At 50.9% G+C, this 21004-nt stretch overlaps 1 protein-coding gene across 5 annotated transcripts in view; it reads right to left on the minus strand.

The window, feature by feature from the left end:
- Nucleotides 1-21004, minus strand: part of SLC8A1 (solute carrier family 8 member A1) — a 122372-nt gene that overhangs the window by 84718 nt on the left and 16650 nt on the right. For all 5 annotated transcript variants that reach the window (XM_058835547.1, XM_058835550.1, XM_058835548.1 and 2 more), the window contains one exon: nt 8606-10441. In XM_058835547.1, the coding sequence (XP_058691530.1) occupies nt 8606-10434 (1829 nt within the window). In that variant the 5' untranslated portion in view covers nt 10435-10441. The remainder of the gene's footprint in view (nt 1-8605; nt 10442-21004) is intronic.

The raw sequence follows: 21004 nt of genomic DNA on the forward strand, positions 1-21004 counted from the left end.
CTTGTCCAGTTTACGCTCAGCCTGATTCTGACCCAACCCCCTCCCACACTTCTCTCTTACAATCCTCTCTACTAAACTGACCCATTTTCAGATTTTTGTATGAGTCTTTCTGAGTTCCAGGTCACCAGAGAGCTCATGAGTCAGGTAAATCTACTGCTACACTTCCCTCCTTATTCCCCAGATGATACGTGCCTGGGGCATTGATACTGACTAGGTTTACATTATTTTTGCCCTGTGTAGGGGTGATATCTTACTCCCCTAGGTCCTGCCACATACCCAGTCACTAAGGAGGAAGATAAATTTCAATAACCAGACCTAAAGTGTGAATGGAAATCTACTGAACCAAGCAAACACTTGGCTCCTGTGCAGACTCTGGTGCCAGGTAAAACCTGCTCCCTACCTGCCTGAGCCAAAGTAACAGGTTTTGTTTCAGATCAAGCCTCCTCTTCTCAATGAAACCAGGGCGTCTCTCCCCTGCTTGCTGCAGCTCAATTCATTCCAGACTCCCTACAGAACTGGCTTTTTTTCTGCCTTATAGGCTGTGACAGGGCTGTGAATTTCTGCGAGAGCTGTGCAGCACAAGGACAGCAGAGCCTGGGCTGCACAGTGGCGTCACCGAGGGCGGACAGAGGGCTGGGGCCGAGGACACACAGCTCCTCGGAGCACAATGTCCACGGTCCCCAGACAGCAGTGTTGCCTGCCCTTATCCAAAGGCATGCCAGAATAAGTCATCTGTCACACCACTGGTGCTCAGGATGCAAACGGGGAGGTTTTGGGGCAGGGGATGCCAGAGCCAGGGCCACGTGAGCAGTACAGAGATGAGAGGGCAAGCACCAGGGAGAAGGCCAGGCATCAGGGGGGATGCTGAGAGCCTGCCTGGCAGTTTTGGGGGCTGCTGAGTGCCCATGGATTCATAAATTTCTACTCCAAATTGTTTGCAAAAACACACATATAACTATTTTGTTCTTTAGGCTCACGTGTACTGACAAATTAATCCAGGAGCATGCAGGCACATCTCAAAATTAGTTTCTTACTAGGAAGCAAGCAACCAAGTTTGGAAAAGAACTCTGAGCAAATCAATCCTTTTTTGTCTTCATGTCCTTCTTCTGTCCCAGCCAGCGAGACAACAGCTTTGCCACCTGCTGACAGTGCATCTGGCCCTTGGGACAGGGGTCTCCTGCGGGGTGTACTGGGCTTGTGGTTGAATTAGAGCCATATTGCCTGACCCTAAAATAGCACAGTGCGTGACTACCACACATCAGAGTGTTTTAATGGGAGCAAATAACCAGAGGAATCACTCAAGCCCTCCAAAGAAGCCTCCTGATAACAGTGCCAGAAAATTTAAACCATTCCTCAAAAAACTCCAGAGGTAGTATCCCTGCACTGGACCCCACTGAGCCCAGCCATCTGCACTCAGGAGACTTCTCCCTGGAAAGGGGGCAGAGATATGTCATCAGTTCCATGTCTCTCCTTCTAGCACCCAGTTCACATGGATCCAGCCTTGCCCCCCATTCTTTGCTGCTGCTTTGTTTCTCACTGCCAGGCACGTTTGATTGTTACTTTGATTGTGTAGGAAGCAGTCCAGACATTATGGAAATGGAACCATATAGGGAATGGGCAGAGGAGGCTCATGCTGGTCACCCTCTTACTTACACAGCAGTGGGAATATTTTCTCTCTTACACTAAGATATTTTTAAAACAGAGAATGCTGTTACTGTTTGTTGTCACCCAGGATCCAGCACTGCCATTCTTGGAAACCAGCGCAGTGCCTCTAATGTCATTGTCAGAAACTTTTTAGTGGAGTTTTTGGTATCTCCCAAGATTTCCTCAGCCTAACTGGCATTTATGACTTGGAGAGGACTGACCTTAACTCCAGCCACGCTCAGGACTGCAAAGAGGAGGACATACCCCATAGTACCAGTGCAGCAAGGCCATGCACACACCATGGCAAACACTGTGGCTGTGAGAGGCTGTTAACCAAAGCTCCTCATCAGAGAGTACTGGGAAAACACAGGTGGTTCAGCAAGACCAGACTGTGAGGGTTAAGCTAAAACAGTTCCCCTGTGGTGCTGGAGAACAGGGGAAGGAGCAGAGATGAGGGACAGGATCCCCTTGCATGGCAGTGATATGCATGTCCTTGCTAGTGGATACATGATTTTGTCCCTGGTGTGAGCAAAGCAGAGTGGAGACACACAGAAGCCAAATCCAGACTTGGAAGATGGTGCATCTGACAAGGGCAGGGTAACATCACACCCCCTGAGAGGAAAGAGCTGGCTGATCACACTCATTTGCCTGCAGCATGCGGGATGATGCCTCCAGGCTCAGCCTCTCCTTCTGAGGAGGGGCTGCTTCTTCTCTCTGTTTGGCTTTGGATGGCAGCAGATGTTTCTCTGCCCATCTGTACAGATGCTTGCATGCTGGCTGTGGTCAGCTGGCTGCTTTTTGTTCTGTTACTCTCATTTTGAGCCCTCAGATTCAGCCCTGCTCCTGGAAGAATACCGAGTGCCATCCACTGAGTTCAAACCCCAGGGCTAAGTGTCATAGGAGAGAAGCCTACTCCCAAGGCAAATGCCCAACGTGAACTCCAGTTGCATTGGGATCCTGTGTATGAATGGATTACCTCTCCCTGCTGGAGGATTTGCCACAGCCGTGGATCCCGTGTGCACAGCTGGGAGAGGGATAGGTGCCTGTTCTGTTGTAAAAACCTGCTGGTGCCAATGCTGCTCCCAGCGGTGCTCAAGCACATGCCAGGGAAAGAAGGCTCTGCAGAAAGGGACAGGACTTCTCCTACCCCCTGTTCTTGTCTCCCATCAGGGAGCTGTGGAGCAGTGCTTCACTCCGAAATAACTTTCCTGTGCCAACAAGCTTTGCTAGGGCTGTTGTTTTAATTTCTTGAAACAAGCCTAGATCCTGCATTTTGTGAATCACTACAATGCATTTAATAGGTAGCCTTTTCATAAAGGAGCGCAGCGGATGTGTACACAGGCCCTGATGAAGCTAATAACTACCTCTCAGTGGCTTTCAGGGAGTTATTACATATTTAAGATCCAAGCTCCCTTAATCAACCACAGAGATGCAGCTGGCAGCAGTAAATTGCCAACAACAGTTCATTACAAATAAGGAAACATTGGTTTTTCAAGGACAAAAACTGTGTCAGTTCTTCAGCTAACTCTTGTCCTCACCCTTCTCCCCCCGCCACTCACCCCCAGTGATGTGCTGGCACAACTTGCTTTGTCCAATAACACGACTTCACTGCCTAATCCCCTCCACAGGGGACATCATGCAATCAAGTTCCTGGATTTCCTGACTTATTTGGGCAAATGGCACAGTCTGCATCCCGTGCTCACCCTCCCCGAGGGAGCCCCAGGCAGGACTTGTCCCACACGGCCACCATGAAGTGCCACAGGAGCACCCTCAGTGGCTTCACCCTGGGGAGCCAACGGAGTCACGGGACGCTCGGAGCCACTCGGAGCTGTGAGTTTGCCCTTCAGGGGCTTGAGACGTGACGTGGCACTTGGGAATGAGTTTTTCTGTACCTACCATGTCCTGGGCACAGCAGGAAGGAGAAGGTCTGTGGACATCATGTGGCCTTACTCCTGACAGAGACATGGTTGAGTACGCAGCTGAGGCAGGAGCACAGCAGTTTAAGAGAGATGCCCATGCCTGGGAGATATTAAGGCCAATATTTTAAGAGCCTTCAGGAAAGACTCAACATTGTTTCAATGAAGAGGAGAAAAAAGAAAAGACAAATGACCCTGTTAGAGCTGTATCTTCCCCTCTGAAGAGGCGACAACCAGCTTTTGGCCTTCAGGAAGCAAAGAAATTATACATTTCAGGCCCAGAGAACTTCTCCTCCTCAAAAGGGAAACAGGCCCCATCCATGCCCCATGGTGGTGCAACACACCTGCTCAGACCCCTGCTGTGGGCCTTGGCCAGGGCCACCTCCCACAGGAGGGATCTCTGCTGGGTGGACCAGGAGCACTGGGTGCTTCTGCCAAGGATCCAAGCCCTAGATCCAGCTGGCCATATCCCTACCATCTGCAAATCCCACTGGGCCAGGCAGGATTCCAGTGGCGAGGGGAGAATACTCTGCAAAGCCCATGCTGGGCTCTGGAAGGAGGCCAAACAAGAGTTTAATCTTTGTTTGGTCTCCTTTGATGTCTCCCACTGTGCTGCCAGACATTAAGGCAGTGCAAGGGGGGCTGTTGAGTCAGGGGATGCACACTGACCCAGCTGAACAAAGTGGGGCCACAGAGAGGAGTAGAGAATGCATTCAACAGTGAAACCTGGAACAGGGAATGTTTGTTTGCTTCCCTTCCAGCCCGGTTTGCAGCATTCTCTCTGCCACATCAGAAGATATCCTGCTCTTCAACTGCTTCCTACTGCAAGGCTCCTCATGCTGGAGGCTTTACCTTTTATCTCTGAAGCTGCAGGCCACAGATGAAAAACTGATACAGAGGGGTGCCAGGGCTGAGTCAGGATATTATTTTTGCTATTTCTTTAGAAAAACCTGACCCAACTTCTTTTTGGAAAAGGGGCACTTAAAAAAGCAGTACCACTTGGTTCCCCTCCTGCCACCATCTATATTTTTGGACACTGACATTTTTAAAGGGCTCTTGGGAGGGATCCTATGTGGTTTCTGGGGACAGTTTCCCAAAAAAAAAAAAAATTCAGAGGATGTTTGTGTCTCTGTTAATATCCAGCTCCTAAATTTATGCTTCCAGAGAAATGCTAAAACTGACTCGGACAAATCAAATTCAGTGGGCAGAGAGTGTCATTTCCTAAATCTGCAGCAGACATCTTTCATAAAAACAACTAAACTGCATATTATGAACAGCAAGATCATTTGACATAAGATTTTCCAAGCATTTATAGGTGTGACTGCATAGGTGAAATATGAGTTTAATTGGTTGTCCATGTGTACCATCTTCCTCACTGACATTAATGCAGTAAAATCTTTTCTTTTGGGGTGTGTGTGCAGACATCTGGAGCACAGACTGTAATAGAACTCTAGGTGCAATGTTATCCCTATAAAAAGGATGTTTTTTGAACATGCTTTCAGAGAGCTTTGCAGCCACATCTGGAAGAGGTGCTCCTCCTGATGCTTCCAGACAGAAAGGAGAAGAGCTGATGGGATGTCAGCCGAGGGAACCATTGCTTTCTCCTCTAATATAGGAAGCTGGACTTCTTTTGAATTATTTAGCATTCAGTCAGGAGATAAAAATACACTGGCTGGATGAACCAGTGACCTTTTCTATGATCACAATAGCTGTAGTAGACGGGGGGGCAGGAAGGGCCTACAACTGCACATCTTCTCCATGTTCTCATGCAGAAAGCTTTAATCATTAATGGAGATGCAAGACAGGGCTGGGGCCACCTTGTTGAGGGTGAGACCAGAGGGAAAGCTCTCTTACACTTTAAATCACAGCACCTCCACCGATGTCTCAGAGCCCCAGGTACCTGTGCAGCCTCACTGAGACCCAGACACCTTTTCACAAGAAGCCTGGAGCAATGTGTCATGCAAACCCCATTTAAAAGCTGCTTCATTCATTCACTAACATGCGTCCATTGAGTACACAAGCTGTGCTCCAGGGACCAGAGCAGAAAAGAACCACTCCAAGAGGCAGTGCTGGGTTAAATGTTCCACAGGAGGACCAATTTCTTCTCCATTACACATCTTATTTTGGTAGCATCAGAATGAGATGTTTGTTTAAATGCACAGGAGCAGCATGGCTTCAGCAGTTAAACTGATATTTTGTGTACTCTGGGAAGGGGGGACATCAACAGATTGCAAAATGGGAAAGTCTCTCTGGACACTGCAAACAAACAACAAGTTACATAATTAGGCCTTTTGGGAACCAGAGGAAGGTCTCCAGAAGATCAGGGCCCTCCCAGCGCTTTCTAATTTTACTGGGACTTACCAGCAAGCCAGGCCTCTAATAATAGAGGCATGTGCATGCTTTTCTTTCATCTTCATGTCTCCCTGTACTGCCCTACCTTTGTTATTACTGCCCCAGAAAAATGCATCTTACTCACTTTTATCAAGCTGATTCATTCAGACTTGAATGGCAGAACTGAAGAGGCACTAAAGACCTTTAGAAAGGGCAGCAAAGGCATCTCTTGGCCATCAGAGCATGGGAAAACCTGGAATTTTAGAACTTTATTGAATCCAATGTGCTGGGGAATTGCACCATTCTACATAACCGTGGCTTAAGCAAAGTACAGCACCATCAAGCAATGATGGAGTAAAAAGTCTTTAGCTCCATAATCCACATATTGTGCTAGTATATTGTCTTTATTGGAGGAAATTCTTCCAGGGGAGGATGCCTGTAAGCAGCAGCTCAGCATCAGGAACACTCTGCCTCTGTGCTGCAGGGCTGTTCTAAACTTGTGTCCAGGAAAAACATGGACCTGCAGGAAATGTTCTGCCAGTCAGATTGACCCGGCACCTGAACATGGACTGTAGCAGCTGGGTTTTAGATTAATACCTACTACCTTTCAGGCACACTGAGAGACTGGAATATGGACCATTGGTTTCATTCTGTGCATGTCCTCTCCCTCCTGAATGGAGAAAGCCCTTTGGTCAACATCTGTCCCTGCAGTCACCACCTCCTGACACCCAGGCCCCAGGCTGTGGACACTTCTGAGGTACCATCACTCACTGTGGTTCCTGGGAGAGACAGATTAAAGGCAACAGAGATACAATGGCATCTGCACAGAAAAAGCTCGCCTGGGTTTCTAAGAAAGCTGCTTTCCCCTGTTTCTTGCTTGCTGTGCACATTCTGGCAGCTGGAAAGAAGAGGAAGAAGGAGGCCTGCAGCCCTGGTGAGGGCACACCAGCACAGATCTCACAGGATGTGGCCATCTCGCTTCCAGCACACCCCTTGGTTACCGGGCTGTTGGCACAAGTCAGCAGTGAACAGCTCAGAGAAGGGAAGGCCACCACCAGAGGCAAGCAGTGCCAGGGAGAGCACCTCGCCTCATCGCAGCCCAAGCACCGAGAGGCAGCACAGACACAGGCCTTGGGTGAAGCACAGCACACAGATGCTGGCCACAGTGGTGGATCCAAGCCCCTCTGAGCGCCGTTGCAGAGCCTGTGGCCGTGTGTTTGGCCTGCCATGTAAACCTGTCACGTCCCATGGGAGCTGGGAACAAATATCAAAGTCTGACCGCCACCAGCCCAGTTTTGCTAGTGCTGAGTGACCTGGATAAAAAGCAAAGAGCCTTTGGGAGATATCCTTATAGCCTAGTTCATTGCATCTCTGCAGACAACTCCCTGCTTCGCCCAAAATGATAAAATAAATATTCAAATAACAGCATTCCTCTCTTCTACATTTATCATTCAGGAGTCAGGAGCCACATGCTCTTGACCCTTGTGTGAGCAACATGCCTGTTGTGGCCTCCAGATTGTACAGCTGTGAAGTTTTTTGCTAAGTTTTTCCTGGGAAGTCAAAATCCCAACTGGTATAAATCCTGCCTGAGAACTACAAATCAGTTTTTTTTTCCCCCCATCTACTTCAAGAAGTTTTATGAGGAAGTTTAATTCTTCCTGTGCAGGCACAGCTGATACAGGTGATAGACAGAACACAAGGACTACTCTGGGCACTCACCATGGTTTGTCTCAGCTCTTAGGAGACCAGTAGCACAATAAATAACACCCAAGCTATAATTTAGTTCTCCCTCAACACAGCAGTGCCCTTTATCAGTTACTTCCTTCAGTTCTATGCAGTGTTTTTGTGCTACAGAACTGCAAGCACAGAATTCACTGCAGGAAGAGCCTTGGGCTGGAACAACACAGCTCCCAACCTTTACTCCTCCCAGAGCACCAGATGGGCAAGGAAATGCCTTCGTGGCATACCCACGGATAGATGTTTTCTATAATGATTTACTGAGCAAATTTATGTTCTCCACACAATGCAATAAGGCTACTTATAAGCACTAATAATTTCCCCACCATTCAAATAGCAACACTCAGGAGTAGCCTCCAACAGTTTTCAGCCTCCTTTTTTCACTTGCAAGCAGCTGAATGTGGCTGCAGTTGCATCCTAACCATGAGGCTTCCCTGTGTGACAACGCTTTTTCAAGACGTGTATTGGGCAGTGACCCAGGCCTGCACCCTTTGGAACAGGAGGTGAAGCAAACTTCACCAAATCCCTGAGCAGAGCATCAGCAGGACAGGCTGTGATGCAGTACCAGATGATCTGAGCCTCAGCAGGAAAGAGGAAGCAGGTACCACAATTCACACCTTCAGTTTAAGCCCTTTGCAGGACACGCTCTCGTGCCTGTGTGTTCACAGCCACCTCGGTTTTGTTCTCTGCTCCACTGCTGAGGCTGTAGAGATCTGCTCAGCTCACAGGCACGGCTCCCAGATCAGCTCCACCTCCCTGCTGCTGGAAGGATGGAGTGCCCCTGACCAGGCATCACTCTCCAGTCTGCTGGCAAGGCAGGCACGCAGTGTTTCAGGCTCCCCAAAGCACCTAAGGCCATTAGGTGGCTTATGGCAGTGCACTGGCACCCAAACACCTCCAGAACAGCTCTGGGAGTTAAGTGCATTTCGCTTCAGGAGAAACAGAGACTGCAAGAAACAAATAAAGCCTTGACTTACACTATCTCATCGTTCTGGAACTCCAGCTCCCCACAGGTGTCTTCAAAGTCCTCTCCTCCACCTTTGGCCGTGCCTTCAAGGGTTTTGTAGGGCACAATAACATTTCCTCGTGCTCCAGAGGTTCGCAACACTTTCACTTCCATGGTTCCTACGCTTTCGCTGATGTGTGTTACTGGCTCCTCGAAGGTGAAGATGCCAGCGTGGTCATCATCAAAAATGGTGACGGTGGCAGTAGAGGGCGATCCCAAGCAGGCAAGTGTTGAGACACGACTGGCCTCAAGAACGCCCTCATCTGAGGCCTCGGTGCTCACACGGACGTTGCTGAGATGGACCAGGAAGTTCTCATCCTCCTCAAATATGTCGTCGTCTATTATGCCGACACGGATTTCCTTCTGGGTCTCTCCAGGCTTGAAGACCACTGTCCCTTCAGTGAACTCATAGTCAGAGCCAGCGTTGGCCGTCCCGTCCTCTGTCCGGAAGTCGACGTACACCGTGTTGGTCAGGTCTCCTCCCCGGCGGATGATGGTCAGAGCAACGGTGCCACAGTTCTCCAAGCACTGGTAAGTGCCCTGCTCAAAGTAGAGCTTGCTGACGGGATCGTTTTCGGTCACCTCGCTGTTGACCTCGTGCATGCTGACGGCTTTGCGGGCCTGGTCTGCAGCGTGTCTCTTCAGGATGTTGCCAGCGCCGGTCATGAGCCGAGTGGCCTGGATGCGGTAGAAGGCCCTGCTCTTCTGCTGCTGGCTCAGGACCTGGTAGTTGGCCAACTCTATGAGCTGCTCAATTTCCTTGTCTGGGTGCTTTTGTTTCAGCTCCTTCAGGATCCGAGCCATTTCCCTCCTGGCTTCCTCGTCATCCTGGTCTTTCTCATCCACCTCCAACACCAGTGTCCCATCCAGAAAGTTCTCCACGTGAGAATTAGCAACCTTTCCATCCATCTCGATGTCAGCCTTGGAGGAGGGCCGGTCACCCTCATGCTCGATGATCATCCCTCTCTGCTTGCCAGCTCGGTATTTCTTGTAGACGTACTTGTAAAATAAAAGCCTCCTGTCAGCTATCCAGGCAAACACCACACAGATGGGGAAGAAGAAGAAGGTGAGCAAGCCTTCCCAAACCTCCACAATCCCAGGAGAAGACACAGATAAAATAATGTAAAGCCAAGTGTAGGCAAAGATGCTCCAGGCCGCTGTAACAAAAAACACTCGCAAGTGCTTGATCTTCCTGATCTCTCCATCTGGCACCACGTACACGCAGATTGCAATGATGACAAACATGTTGAAGGCAGCACTCCCCACGATCGTGCTTGGCCCCAAGTCCCCGGCTGTGAAGCCGTGGCCGCACACCTCGATAACAGACAGGAGGATCTCCGGAGCAGACGAGCCCAAGGCCATCAGCGTGAGGTTGGAAACGGTCTCGTTCCAGATCCTCACGGTGGTTTTGCTGGTCTCGCCATTGGGCTTCTTGATGGTTATTTCCCGCTCCTGGGACGTAATGACTTCGATGGAGGACATGAAGCGGTCGGCTATTATGGACACTCCCAGGAACATGTACACCATTGCCACAAAATACACCGTTGCCCGAGCAATTTTGTCCCCAAACGAGGGGTCCTGGGGTTCCCATATTGGTAAAATCACACCCTTTTTGCAGATGTAGGAGCCAGCGCACTCCTCGGTGTCGTTGGCGGGCAGTTCACTGGGGCTCTCCGCGTGTGTGCCCTCTGCATGGAAGAGCAGCACCAGGACAAGGCTGAGGAGAGGGAAGCTCACTGGGAAGGTGTGTGCGTGAGTTACTCGCGACATGGCCACTTCCACCAGACAGGCCCCAAACATCCTCAACCTGAAGAGGCAAAAAGGAAAGTTGCATTAAGTGAGGCCAACCAGAGATAACAGATTTTTCTGCTCCAAAGATGTGATCAGGTTGTCCCATTACTCAAGAAGATGCAGCTGATGAGCCCATTTTGTTATGATTAGTGATGTTTTCCATGTAGAAATCCTCTGGTTCAGTCATCTGAACCAGGATGGATTCAGATGGCACCAGTGAGCTAGCACCTACCCCCTTTAGCTACCATGATGTTTCTTTCTCTTTGTTGAAAACCTATTTGTTCAATTGCATTTTCTTGTTCCTCTAATCTAATTAAAGCCCATCGTTCTGCTTCACAGCTGGCAGAAGTGTTTCCCATTTCAAAATTACAGTGCACTCGCTCACTCACTGGAATTCAGGATAAGAGCAGGAGAGGACAGGGAAACGTACTATCCCCTCATCGTGTTTAAAAAATACTTTTATACCTTTTAAATCACTGTAAGCTGTGTATTTCACAGTCTTTTCTTGGTCACAGTCCTCCCAGGCATCTACTCCACATCAGAAATCTGCACAAAGTGAGCTTGAGCCCTGGCAAAACCTTACTCTTAACAGTAACTTGGTCATAAGGTGCACCAGAAGGGCAGCCTGTAATTAATGCTTTTGGAGCCATTCCTTCCACAGTGCATCACTTTGCACCTTCCCAAAACTGGAAAGAGCCCCATATGCATCGAAGCCTGGCTCTCTTGGCATGCTTCTAGAGGAAACATGTCCCTGTGCTCTTTTCCCACTAGGTCAGCTTTGACGGCTTCCCCTTCAAGGGCCTTTCTCACTCCATTTACAACATCAGTCATCAGGCATGACAGCCATACTTGCCCTTGTCCTGCCTCAGGATTTTCCAGCAATGTAGAAGAGCTGTTAAAGAGGTTTGCAGTTAGTTAACAGTGCATAAACCGACAGAACAGATGCCTTTAAGTACAAAGAGATGCTTAGTGAAAAAAAACAAAACCAACCCTGAGCATGCTCAGTGTTACATTCTCAAATTTACTAGCCAATAAAAGCCAGATCCCTAGTTATTAAAGCTGTATTTTCTCCTCAAGGAGAGCCTTTGCTATACCATTCTTCTCCAATCCAAGTTAATTTAATCAGATGGTAGTTAAAAATGTTTCTATGAAGAGAGGAAAATGGGCATGTCAATACCTCAGGGTTCTGACTTCACTGGGAAATACAAAAATTGAGCTGGCTTTCCTCAGAAAAACCCCATACCCCTGAAAGAAAAACCCAACAAAGCTCAGCCATGAAAGGTTTTAACTCCTCATTAGGGCAGGGGCACATCACGAAGGGACAGGGCTGTGTGCAAGAGAACAGCTGGCTGAAGGAAGCAGTGGGTACCATCCCACACCCATGCTATGGGATCTGCTCCACAAAGAGACACTGTAATGGTGCAGCAAAGCCCTCTCCTCCGTTTGCTTTTATTTACGGATGCTGTAGTAGGGTTATTGGTCTGGAAGAGTAACACAGAGAATTTATCAAGACGGTTTCATATAAATGACATTTTCTCACCAGGAACTATTGGTCTGCCTCCAACCTCCCCCTACTCCCTGGTATTGTAATTAAGAAAAGGAAAAGATACATAGTGGAGGAAGTGAGCAAATCAGAGAGCTGGGCGATAAGAACAGATAAATTGAACAAGATAAAGCAAGTCTCTTGTAGGAAGACAGATTTAAAAGAAAGTTGTTTGCATCGTGAATCCTGCTAATGCTACAAAAAAGCTCTTACTATCAGACTTACTGCTCCCACAGTGCCTGGGTATCTTCTCCTTCCCCAAATGTGAGCTGTAGCCCCTGCTTACAAGCACCAAGTGAAAAAAATGCAAGCATGATGTTTGTAAAGAGGAGCACCTTGTTGCAGGCTGTTCAGTGGATGGCTAAGCTGAAACAGATGTGCATTCACGGTCATTGAAATTTAGCTGAAGCATGAATTAGTCACCCAACATCTGCACTCCTGTGTTTCACACTGCTCCAAACCGAGTCACAGAGACATTTGATAAAGGGGCTGTCAAAACACAGGCTGGCTTGGTACCTACTCTGTTTATCCCAAATAGCTCCTAAATGTAGTTTTGTTCCCTTTTTAAATATGTAAGCGTAAAAAAATTCATTGTGAGCATAAAATATTACTCAGTTGCATGGTTCTTCACCCTCTCCTTCTAAAGGGTAGTAGTTTCTTCAGAAAACTCAAGAACATCCACCTGTCCTTGTTCAGTTAATTTTTCTCCCTGTGGCAAATCTTATCCCTACACATGTACAATTATTCAGAGCAATCAGGCATTGTGAAATCCCCTTGGCAAGAAGAGAAAACAGATGGTTCTAGAAAAAATATTATGCTTTGGGTCACTGATTTAGGTCATGAAGAACAGGAGAGTCCCATCACACTTTGGACCAACTCTCCAGCCTTAAAAGGATTTGGGTACTGGAAGTCTCATTCAGAAAAAAAAAAAAAAAGACACCCACAAAATTAAATTAATAAGTAATTTGAACTTTATTTACCACGTGTTTCCCCTTTCAAACATTCTAATATAAGCTGGGTTTTGTTTTGGTTTGTTTATTTGTTTGTTTGTTTGAAATCAAGTCCGATACTACTTTAAACAAGAAGAAAAAAGGCCTAGAGGCTTGCATCTGAGCAGTCCATATTTCTGGCATCCCCAACCAGCACTCCATGTACAAACAATATTTTCCCTCAGATGTCAGGAGGTAAGAAATGTGGGGCTTTTCTGGAGAGGGATAAGAAATGGCTGGAGCTTTGGAAGAGACACCTGCCAGCCATGCCAATGTGCCTTCTTTGGGCAGCAGCAGCAGCATCCCCAAACTCTGCTGTGTTTCCTCCAGCATTTTGTGGTGTAGCCATTAGGCCAGGTTCACACACCACGACCAGCTTTCCTACTCAAACCAATTCACAGTGAGGCTCAGGAATTGTGAAGGGCTAGAAAATGCTTGGCCACAACATGCTAGTTACACACATGCAGCCAGAGCCTGACACTCAAAACATCTCTGAGAAGCACCTGCTATTAAATCAACAGCAATTTTTTATTTGTACAATCCAAAATAAACAGCTTGGTCCCTAGAGACCGTCTTGCTTTGCATTTGCCTACAGTCTCAGCTCATGGTCAGCACACTGTGGCACAGCGTAGGAATATTCCCAGAAAAATAATTTCCAACATGCTGTAAGGAGAAGCAAGGCTACCTGAAGAGCAGCCCTCCCCACAAACCGAACTTTGTTAGCTTTTCATTAAGGTGTCTCAATTGCATTTCCCATGCTGGCCATCAGCAATAAAAGCGTGTGCAGCAGCTGATGCACAGTGTCAGGCTGGCAGCCCTGGCAAACCCTGCCTGCCACGGTGCTCGTGGCCTTGGTGGCACTGCCCCAGTGCCTCTGGGGCCAGAGGGATCAGGGCAGCACAGGGCAGGGGCACAGGCTGCTCTCAGGCTTGGTGCTGGCCATACAGATGTGGTGAAAAATCCCAAAATGCAGTCCCGGGCCAGCTCTGCCCTGCCCATAAGCACCACCTGATGCCCGGGGACAGCATCCCCTGAGCCCTTTTTACCACTGCAGGAGGGGAACTGTCCTGGTGCTGCTGGAGAGCTCCCAGGGAGAGCTAAAACTAACCAGGAGAGACAGAGCCCAACCTGGGCTGTCCTGAAGTGGCACTGAGCCCCTTTCCCTTCCCAAACCAGCACCACAGGGGTGCCAGCAGGTGTTTTTGCACAGTCAGGGAGGAAAGCCTGTGACAGGCTCCATGAACAGCTCAGTTTAGCTGGAGCTCCTGGCCAAGGGGTATCGGTCCAGCCTTTCTTCCACCCCTTGTTGCTGTGGAACACCAGGAGGGCAGCTGCTGCCCACAGCAGGGCTGGGAGGGTTGCAGATATATTTGCCTCCCTGCTGGACATGGGAGCTCTAGGTTTTACAAATTGGTAGGAGAGAGCTCCTGCTGCCAGCTCATGCTCCTGCCCCCCAGCTGAGGAGCTGCCAGATGGGGAGGAAACAGCCTTTTAGACTCTGCTCTGATCTTTCCCTGGCAGCATCGATCCTTCAGGCTGACTGGTTGCTGCATGCAAAGCGAGCCTGAAAGCTGCTCTGCATTTAAAAAGAGCACAGCTTTTTCTCCGCAGCAGCCTCCCAAAAGTCCCATCTCCATAGGGGCACTTCAGCCCTGAAATATCCACTCTATCCCCGTTATTTTCCTAAAGCTTTGTATCCCACACTGGTCTAAGACCATTTGCCACACTAGAAGCACCATTATTGTTAGGAGCACTAAAAGAAAAAACACTGCTGGTCCAGACACTTTAATTACAGAAGAACTGGGCAAGGAAGGAAGGAGGGATGAGTGACCACACAAAGAAGGACTGAGGGTCTTTCCACGTGGAAATCCTTTCCCAGCATCCCACAGAAAACCTGTACAGAGCAGCACAGCAGCGTTCACACGGTTTCTGGTGCTACCCAGCGGTGCCCACCCCACTGCGACACCAGCTCCATCACAAACATCATTCCTGCCGATTTACTGCCAGCTTGGATGGGAGAAAGTGGCCCCACAGCTGTGCCCCCGCCGTGCAGGAGGTTGGAGCAGCACCCCCTCTCCCCACAGGGTGCCTGGTTGCTTGCTGGGGACCAGTAGAAAGTTTGCTCTTGATGTGAGAGCAGCTGCTCCTCAACTCGATGTGGGAATACAACCAGGAGCGTGTGGCAGCAACACAGGGGTTCCCAAAGGGTCTTTTCCCATCCTACAGTCAGAGCTAGACAAGACAGGACCTTTTCCTGCACTAGGGAGAGACAGGGAAGGCAGCTGAAGCCAAGAGGTGTCACCTGAGGTGTCACAGGCTGGAGAAAGACAGTCTCCCTTCAGCCAGATGGTCCAAAAACTGATGAAGAAGCAGCTAGTGGTCACTGCAAGGAATAGCCAGCCTGCACAATAGAGAAACAGAGGCTCAAAGCATCTCAGCTGCTCCCCACCTTGTCCCTGGGAAAAGATAGCAAGCCCCAAAAAAAGCAGACTCTGTCCTACCCCACAGTGGAACCTGAAGCCCCCAAGTTACAGCACCTCTTCCCCAGTTTTTCTTGCAGGAGAAGAGGAATCTACTGCAATCTTCCTGGGAGAAAACACTGCATACCATCCTCCATGCATGGGACTTACAGCCATGGCCCCATCTCTGGAGGAACAGCAAACTTCTCCTCTGCTGCTGACCCTGCCTGGCCGTGCTCAAGCCTGTACACCTGAGCCTCACTGAAATCAGCAGCCTGCTCTACAGCAACAGCTTGGGCAAAGCCTGGACTGGGAAAAGATATGGCTGTAGGAAAACACAAACAAACAAACCATCTGGTCTCTGACCATCACAGGTCCAGCTTCTTGCAGCCAAGGGACACAAAACGGATGCCAGCAGCCCTGCAAGGAGGTACAGGGTGCCTGGAGATCTGTCTGGGCAGCCACGGGCTCTGCCGGGTTCGCTTCTGATCTTGGTGCTGACCCCGTGGCGCAGCTTTGGTAAAAGTGAGCTCCTGACAGCTGTGAGATTTACCTGCCAGAGCAGGAAAAGGACCCTTCTGCTGCACTGGCTGTACATCCAAACCGTGGAGAAAGCCGCTAAGTCCATGGACTGGGTTGCCACTCAGGGCTGCATAGCGTGACGGCACTTTAAACGCTGCTTGGAAAACCCTTGGCTCGCTTCCCTGCTCCGGCTCTGCCTGGCTCCTGCTCCCTTTCACCCAGCTCTGCCACTCCAAAACAGGCACAGCCTGTTGGCATCCCCTAGCCATGACCCTGTAGATCTCTACCATCAGGAAAATGATTTCCAGGCCATCAGCAATCCTGATTGCATCAGTACAAAAAAACATCAAAACCTTTCCAAATATAGTCAGAGGCACAAGCCCTCCATGAAGCCGATCAAGTAAAACACACATCAGGCCACCCTGGTTTCTGTAAAGGACATTAAAAAGTAAGAATAATTATCAATCTGCAACTGATTTTTCCAAGTATCCTATCTCTTCAATGAAATCAATCTCCTCCCACAATTTCCCCAGCAACTTTCCAAAATAAACAGACAAATAGAGAAAATAAAACATCCCTGATACAAAATTTCAACCACACTGGATGAATTTGGGGGCAGCTTGCAGAAAATGAGCTTGGAACCGTTTGTCAGGGAGATTACAGTGCAAGTGTCAAGTTGTCCCTTTCTCCCACGACTCAAGATCTCATCAAGGAATATGCCAGGAAATAAGAAGGAAGGGGGAAATGCTGCATTTATCTGGGACTGAGGTTTTGTTTGTTTGTCTGCTTTTTAAACAACTGTCTTCCTACTTGCTGCTGTCTTCAGACCATTTCTTTATCCTTACCACCTGCCTTTGGTCTCTTCTTTACCAAGCAGCATCAGGCTCTTTTCCTGTGATTCCTCTTGGGTTGCTGATGCCTTCCTCTCTGTGCATCCCCCTTGCTGATTTAAGCACAGCCTGCCCGTTGTCCAGGAGCCGGCCCTGAGGCTGCCTGGCTGGCAGACTCCCTGTGGGATCTCAGGGCAGCCCTGCATCTCCCTGTGCTCTGAGTAAAATGGGAAGAGATCTCCCGTGAGTGCTGGGAGAATAAAACACTGCTAATGAGCCTGAGGCTCTTGGGCAGCCTGGGGAGGAAGTATCTGCCCAGAGGTGCCCCAAAGGGGCCAGGAGGGAGGAATTAACAGGCCTATTGCTTTCCCCTATGCCTGTGTCTGTTCCTCTCTCTGGACTATTTTTGCACTGGGTTTGTAGCTGCCTGTGGGTCTTCTGTGCAGCGGCATGCTTCCCTGGGCCCTGCAGGAACAGAAAGCCTCAAGGGAGAGGAGATAAATCCCTATCCCCAGTTCCCTGTGACCATCCAGGGGTGAAGAGGTGGAGACATCCATGGGGATGGGTGTAGGGAAAGACTGATATGAATGCAGGTTGTTGAGCTGAGCAACTCAGGCACAGTACTAGACAGGAGCTGGGCAGGTTGGGCTGGGCTGGGGGCTCAGCCTGGCATGCTCCATCCATCTGTGTGACTGCTGCTGGCTGGGGAAGGGTGGTAGCACCTCCCGGCAGAGCCACGTCCAGAGGCACAGCTCTGGCACGGCTGACTCTAGAGGGAGCTGGATGCTAGTGCTGAGCAGATGGCCGGCTTTTAGACCCCCAGACCTCAGGCAAGGGACTCTAAGCCCAGCTCTGTGCCAGGCCTTCTTTACCTATCTCAAACACAAGGTTAGCCACCCCTTCCTTCTCCTCAGATTCCCCCGTCTTCTCTGTCTCCTCAGGAGCTCTTTGCAGCACCAAATCTCACTTCTATTTGTAGCCAGGTTTCCTCAGGAAGCCAGGCACATGAAATCACAGTTTCCATGTCTGTCTGTCTGTTCACATTGCTCCCCCCTCTTTCCAATTTCAGCTGAAATCACCAGAGGGATAGAGATAACAACAAAAGCCAAGTTCCTCCAAGGTTCCTGAAAACAGCTGGAGAGATACCACTCCCACCCTTGGCAAGGGAAAGCCCAGTCAGGGAGCTCAGCCCACAGTGGAGGCCAGAGTATCAAGAGCACAGCAGCCTGCACAGCCCCAGGTGCAGCCAGGATTTGCACAGCTGTGTGTCCAGGAGCTGGGAGCACCTGCAGATCCCAGCACTCTGAGCTTGGACAGAGCTCTGGGCTGCTCCCCGTGCCAGTCACAAGGAGAGCCACTGTCACTTGTGTTGTCTGTGACCAACCTGTTGGTTGGTCATCCAGTGATCTTGCGAGGCACTGGATCTATTACAGGATCTAAGTTTCATTAGGATGCTGCAGAACAGGGGCTTTTTTCCCAGTGAGCAATCAGGACTGTGTCCCCTCAAAGCCACAGCAGAAACCCAGATCTGTCCCATCTGTCCCAGATGCAACGCCAGAAAATCACAACCCTGAATGCCCTGAGCGTATCAGGACACTACAAAAGGCAGAGAAGCGGCTGTGCCTATACAGCATCATTTAAGGTGCTGTAGAGACCCCCAAGAGCAAGAGCATGAACCAAAGTTTGTGCCATGTTATGTACAGCAGGGCCAGGAGAGAAGACCAGGTTCAGCCTGGACAGACACAGGACAGTGAACATTTAAGTTTCAGGAGCCACTCACAGCCAAAAGAACACAAAAACCTTAGTGAAAGTGAGGGAAGGAGAAGCAAGCGAAGTTTCATCAGGTTAGAAGTGTGCTACTTTGTGCTGGCACTCAGGGATGCTGGACACAGAGAGTGTTCCAGCCTCCTCAGGTATCTGGAATGCAAAGATAGAGGAAGAGAGGAAGCTTTGACCAACGTGGCTCCTCAGCACTGACTTAGGAGTTGTTCATGTCAACAGAGCTGGTGGGGGCGTAAGAGGAGTCAGACAGCTTTCCTGGGAGTTGGTGGTGGGGGTTCATGGCTTGGCTGGCAGGTGATGGTCCTAGAAATGCTACATTATTTCCCTATTTGGACTAAACGTCTGTGCTGGACAAGGGGCAAAGCTGCTATTGAAGAGCCAATCAGAAGGAAAACGGGAGAAAGGAACAGCTAATAGACGCTCCCAAGGGATCACAAAAGCCTTTCTTTAATGATAGCCACGTCCCCAGCCAAAGCCATGTAGCACAGTTCTTTTTTTCCCGGATGCCACCATCACATCAATATGCAAGCGTCCCAGCTTCCCTTTTCTAAACAAAAGCGCACCCCTTCTCTCTGCGACGATGACAAAAAGCACGTGAATTCTTAGGCAGGTGCCGGGGGAGCACACAGAGAACCCCAGCCCCTCTCAGCCTTCATTTCCATTGCCTGACTTGCGAATTTCCAACATCTGGGACTGGAGGAATGAACAGGTTCCTGCAAAGCGCAAGCGAAAAGGAGCCCTGAAAGCACACGCTCGCACCCACACGCCTGTGACCTTGTGATTTTACTACAGCTTTCATTTTCAGACTCCAGTCCTCCCTAGTGCTTGCTGCATTTCTGCAACATTTTGGCAGTCGGCTCTCGCTTTGGAGACAGAGTGTGGAGTTGTTTTGCATGGCTCGGCGGGGTGGGGTGGGGGGGGAAGCAACAAGGCTGTGAATAAAGAATTAAACTCAAGATGACGGAAGAGCCCCAGCCATGCTTCCACCTAGACAAAGCCTACGTGATGAGCGCTGCTTAATGCCAGCCCTCAGTAAGGCACGCTGCTCGAGACGAAAATGGGAATTTCGGGGTGGCTGCAGGTGCCTCCGAGCACTCACCTCGGGAAGCGTTTCCAGGCAGGGGAATCAGCCCTGCCTGGAGGCACGCACAGCCCGCCAGGCGGAGGCACCGCGCCCCACCGCGCCCGGGGGGATGCGCCCCAAAGCCCCCGGGGAAGGAGATCAGCCTCAGCCCCCTGCCCGACCCCACCTGCCCGGCAATGCCCGGCTCTCGGGCTACGGGAGGGGGAAGCGACCCCCCCCGCCGCAGCCGCGCCTCCCGTCGCGACATGTCGCGATTGGCCGCCGGGGGAGGGCGGCGAGCCCCTTCGCCTGCCTCGGGGTGCCGCGGCTGGCTCCTAGAAAACATTCCGGGCGTGTGCTGTGAGTGCGAGCATCCTACCCCCGCGGCCCCATCGGCTCCCGCACGGCTCCCGGTCCCCCGTGCCGCCCCCCCGCAGCCTCCCCCGGCGCTCGGATGGCGCTGGAGGAAGCAGCGTGAGGCTGGGCAGGGTCGGGGCGGGGGCCGGCGGGTCGCGGTCCTACCTGGCGGGGTGCAGGAGCGGGGTGCAGGAGCGGGGCCGGCTCAGCAGCAGCGGGGCATCGCGGCGGGGCGGGCGGCGGAGCCCCGGTGCGCGGCTGCGGCGCGGCGGCGGGCGGGAGGGAGAGAGAGAGAGAGAGAGAGAGAGAGGGAGGGAGGGAGGGAGGGAGGGAGAAGGGAGGGAGAAGGGAGGGAGAAAGGAAGGGAGGGATGGATGGAGGGATGGATGGAGGGAGCGCGCGCACAAACGCGCCCCGGGGATGCGCTCAGCCGGCCCGCCCCGCAGGCAGCCTGCCCTCCCTCCGCATCCCTCCGCCGCCACGAGCGGGCAGCGAGAGACCCGCCGTCCCTCCTCCTGGGGAGCAGCTTCAGCCCTCCTCCGCCTCGTCCTAGCGCTGCTGGAAATATTTCCCGAATTCCTCCTCGGATCGAGGGACTTTGAAAGGCAGGGCTGGTTGCGGACCCACCCCCAGCAGCCCTGCCCTCCCTGCTTGGGGCAGTCCCTAGCCCTGCCCTGCTTGCCCCCTGCCCTGCCCGTCCTGGCCGGGACAGCTCCCATCCATGCCCTGCCTGCTCCCGGTCCTGCTCTGCCCTGCCCGGGACAGTCTCCATCCATACCCTGCCTGCCTCCATCCCAGCCCAGCTCACCCCACCCCACCCTGACCTGTCAGCTCCTGCACGCATCCCCACGGCCGACCTGCAGCCTGCCAGGGTGATCCTGAGCCCATTTGCACCCTTCAGGAGGGAGAGAGCCCTGGGAAGGATGGGAAGAAGGGAAATATGTGTGTGTCTGTGTGTGAGTGTGTGTGTACAAGGAGTGCCTTGCTGTGTCTGTCCCCGTGCCCCACAGTGTTCCAAGGCATCTGTGGGGAGG

The sequence above is a fragment of the Poecile atricapillus genome, chromosome 3 (assembly GCF_030490865.1).
Source record: "Poecile atricapillus isolate bPoeAtr1 chromosome 3, bPoeAtr1.hap1, whole genome shotgun sequence".
In the NCBI taxonomy this organism is placed as follows: Eukaryota; Metazoa; Chordata; class Aves; order Passeriformes; family Paridae; genus Poecile; species Poecile atricapillus.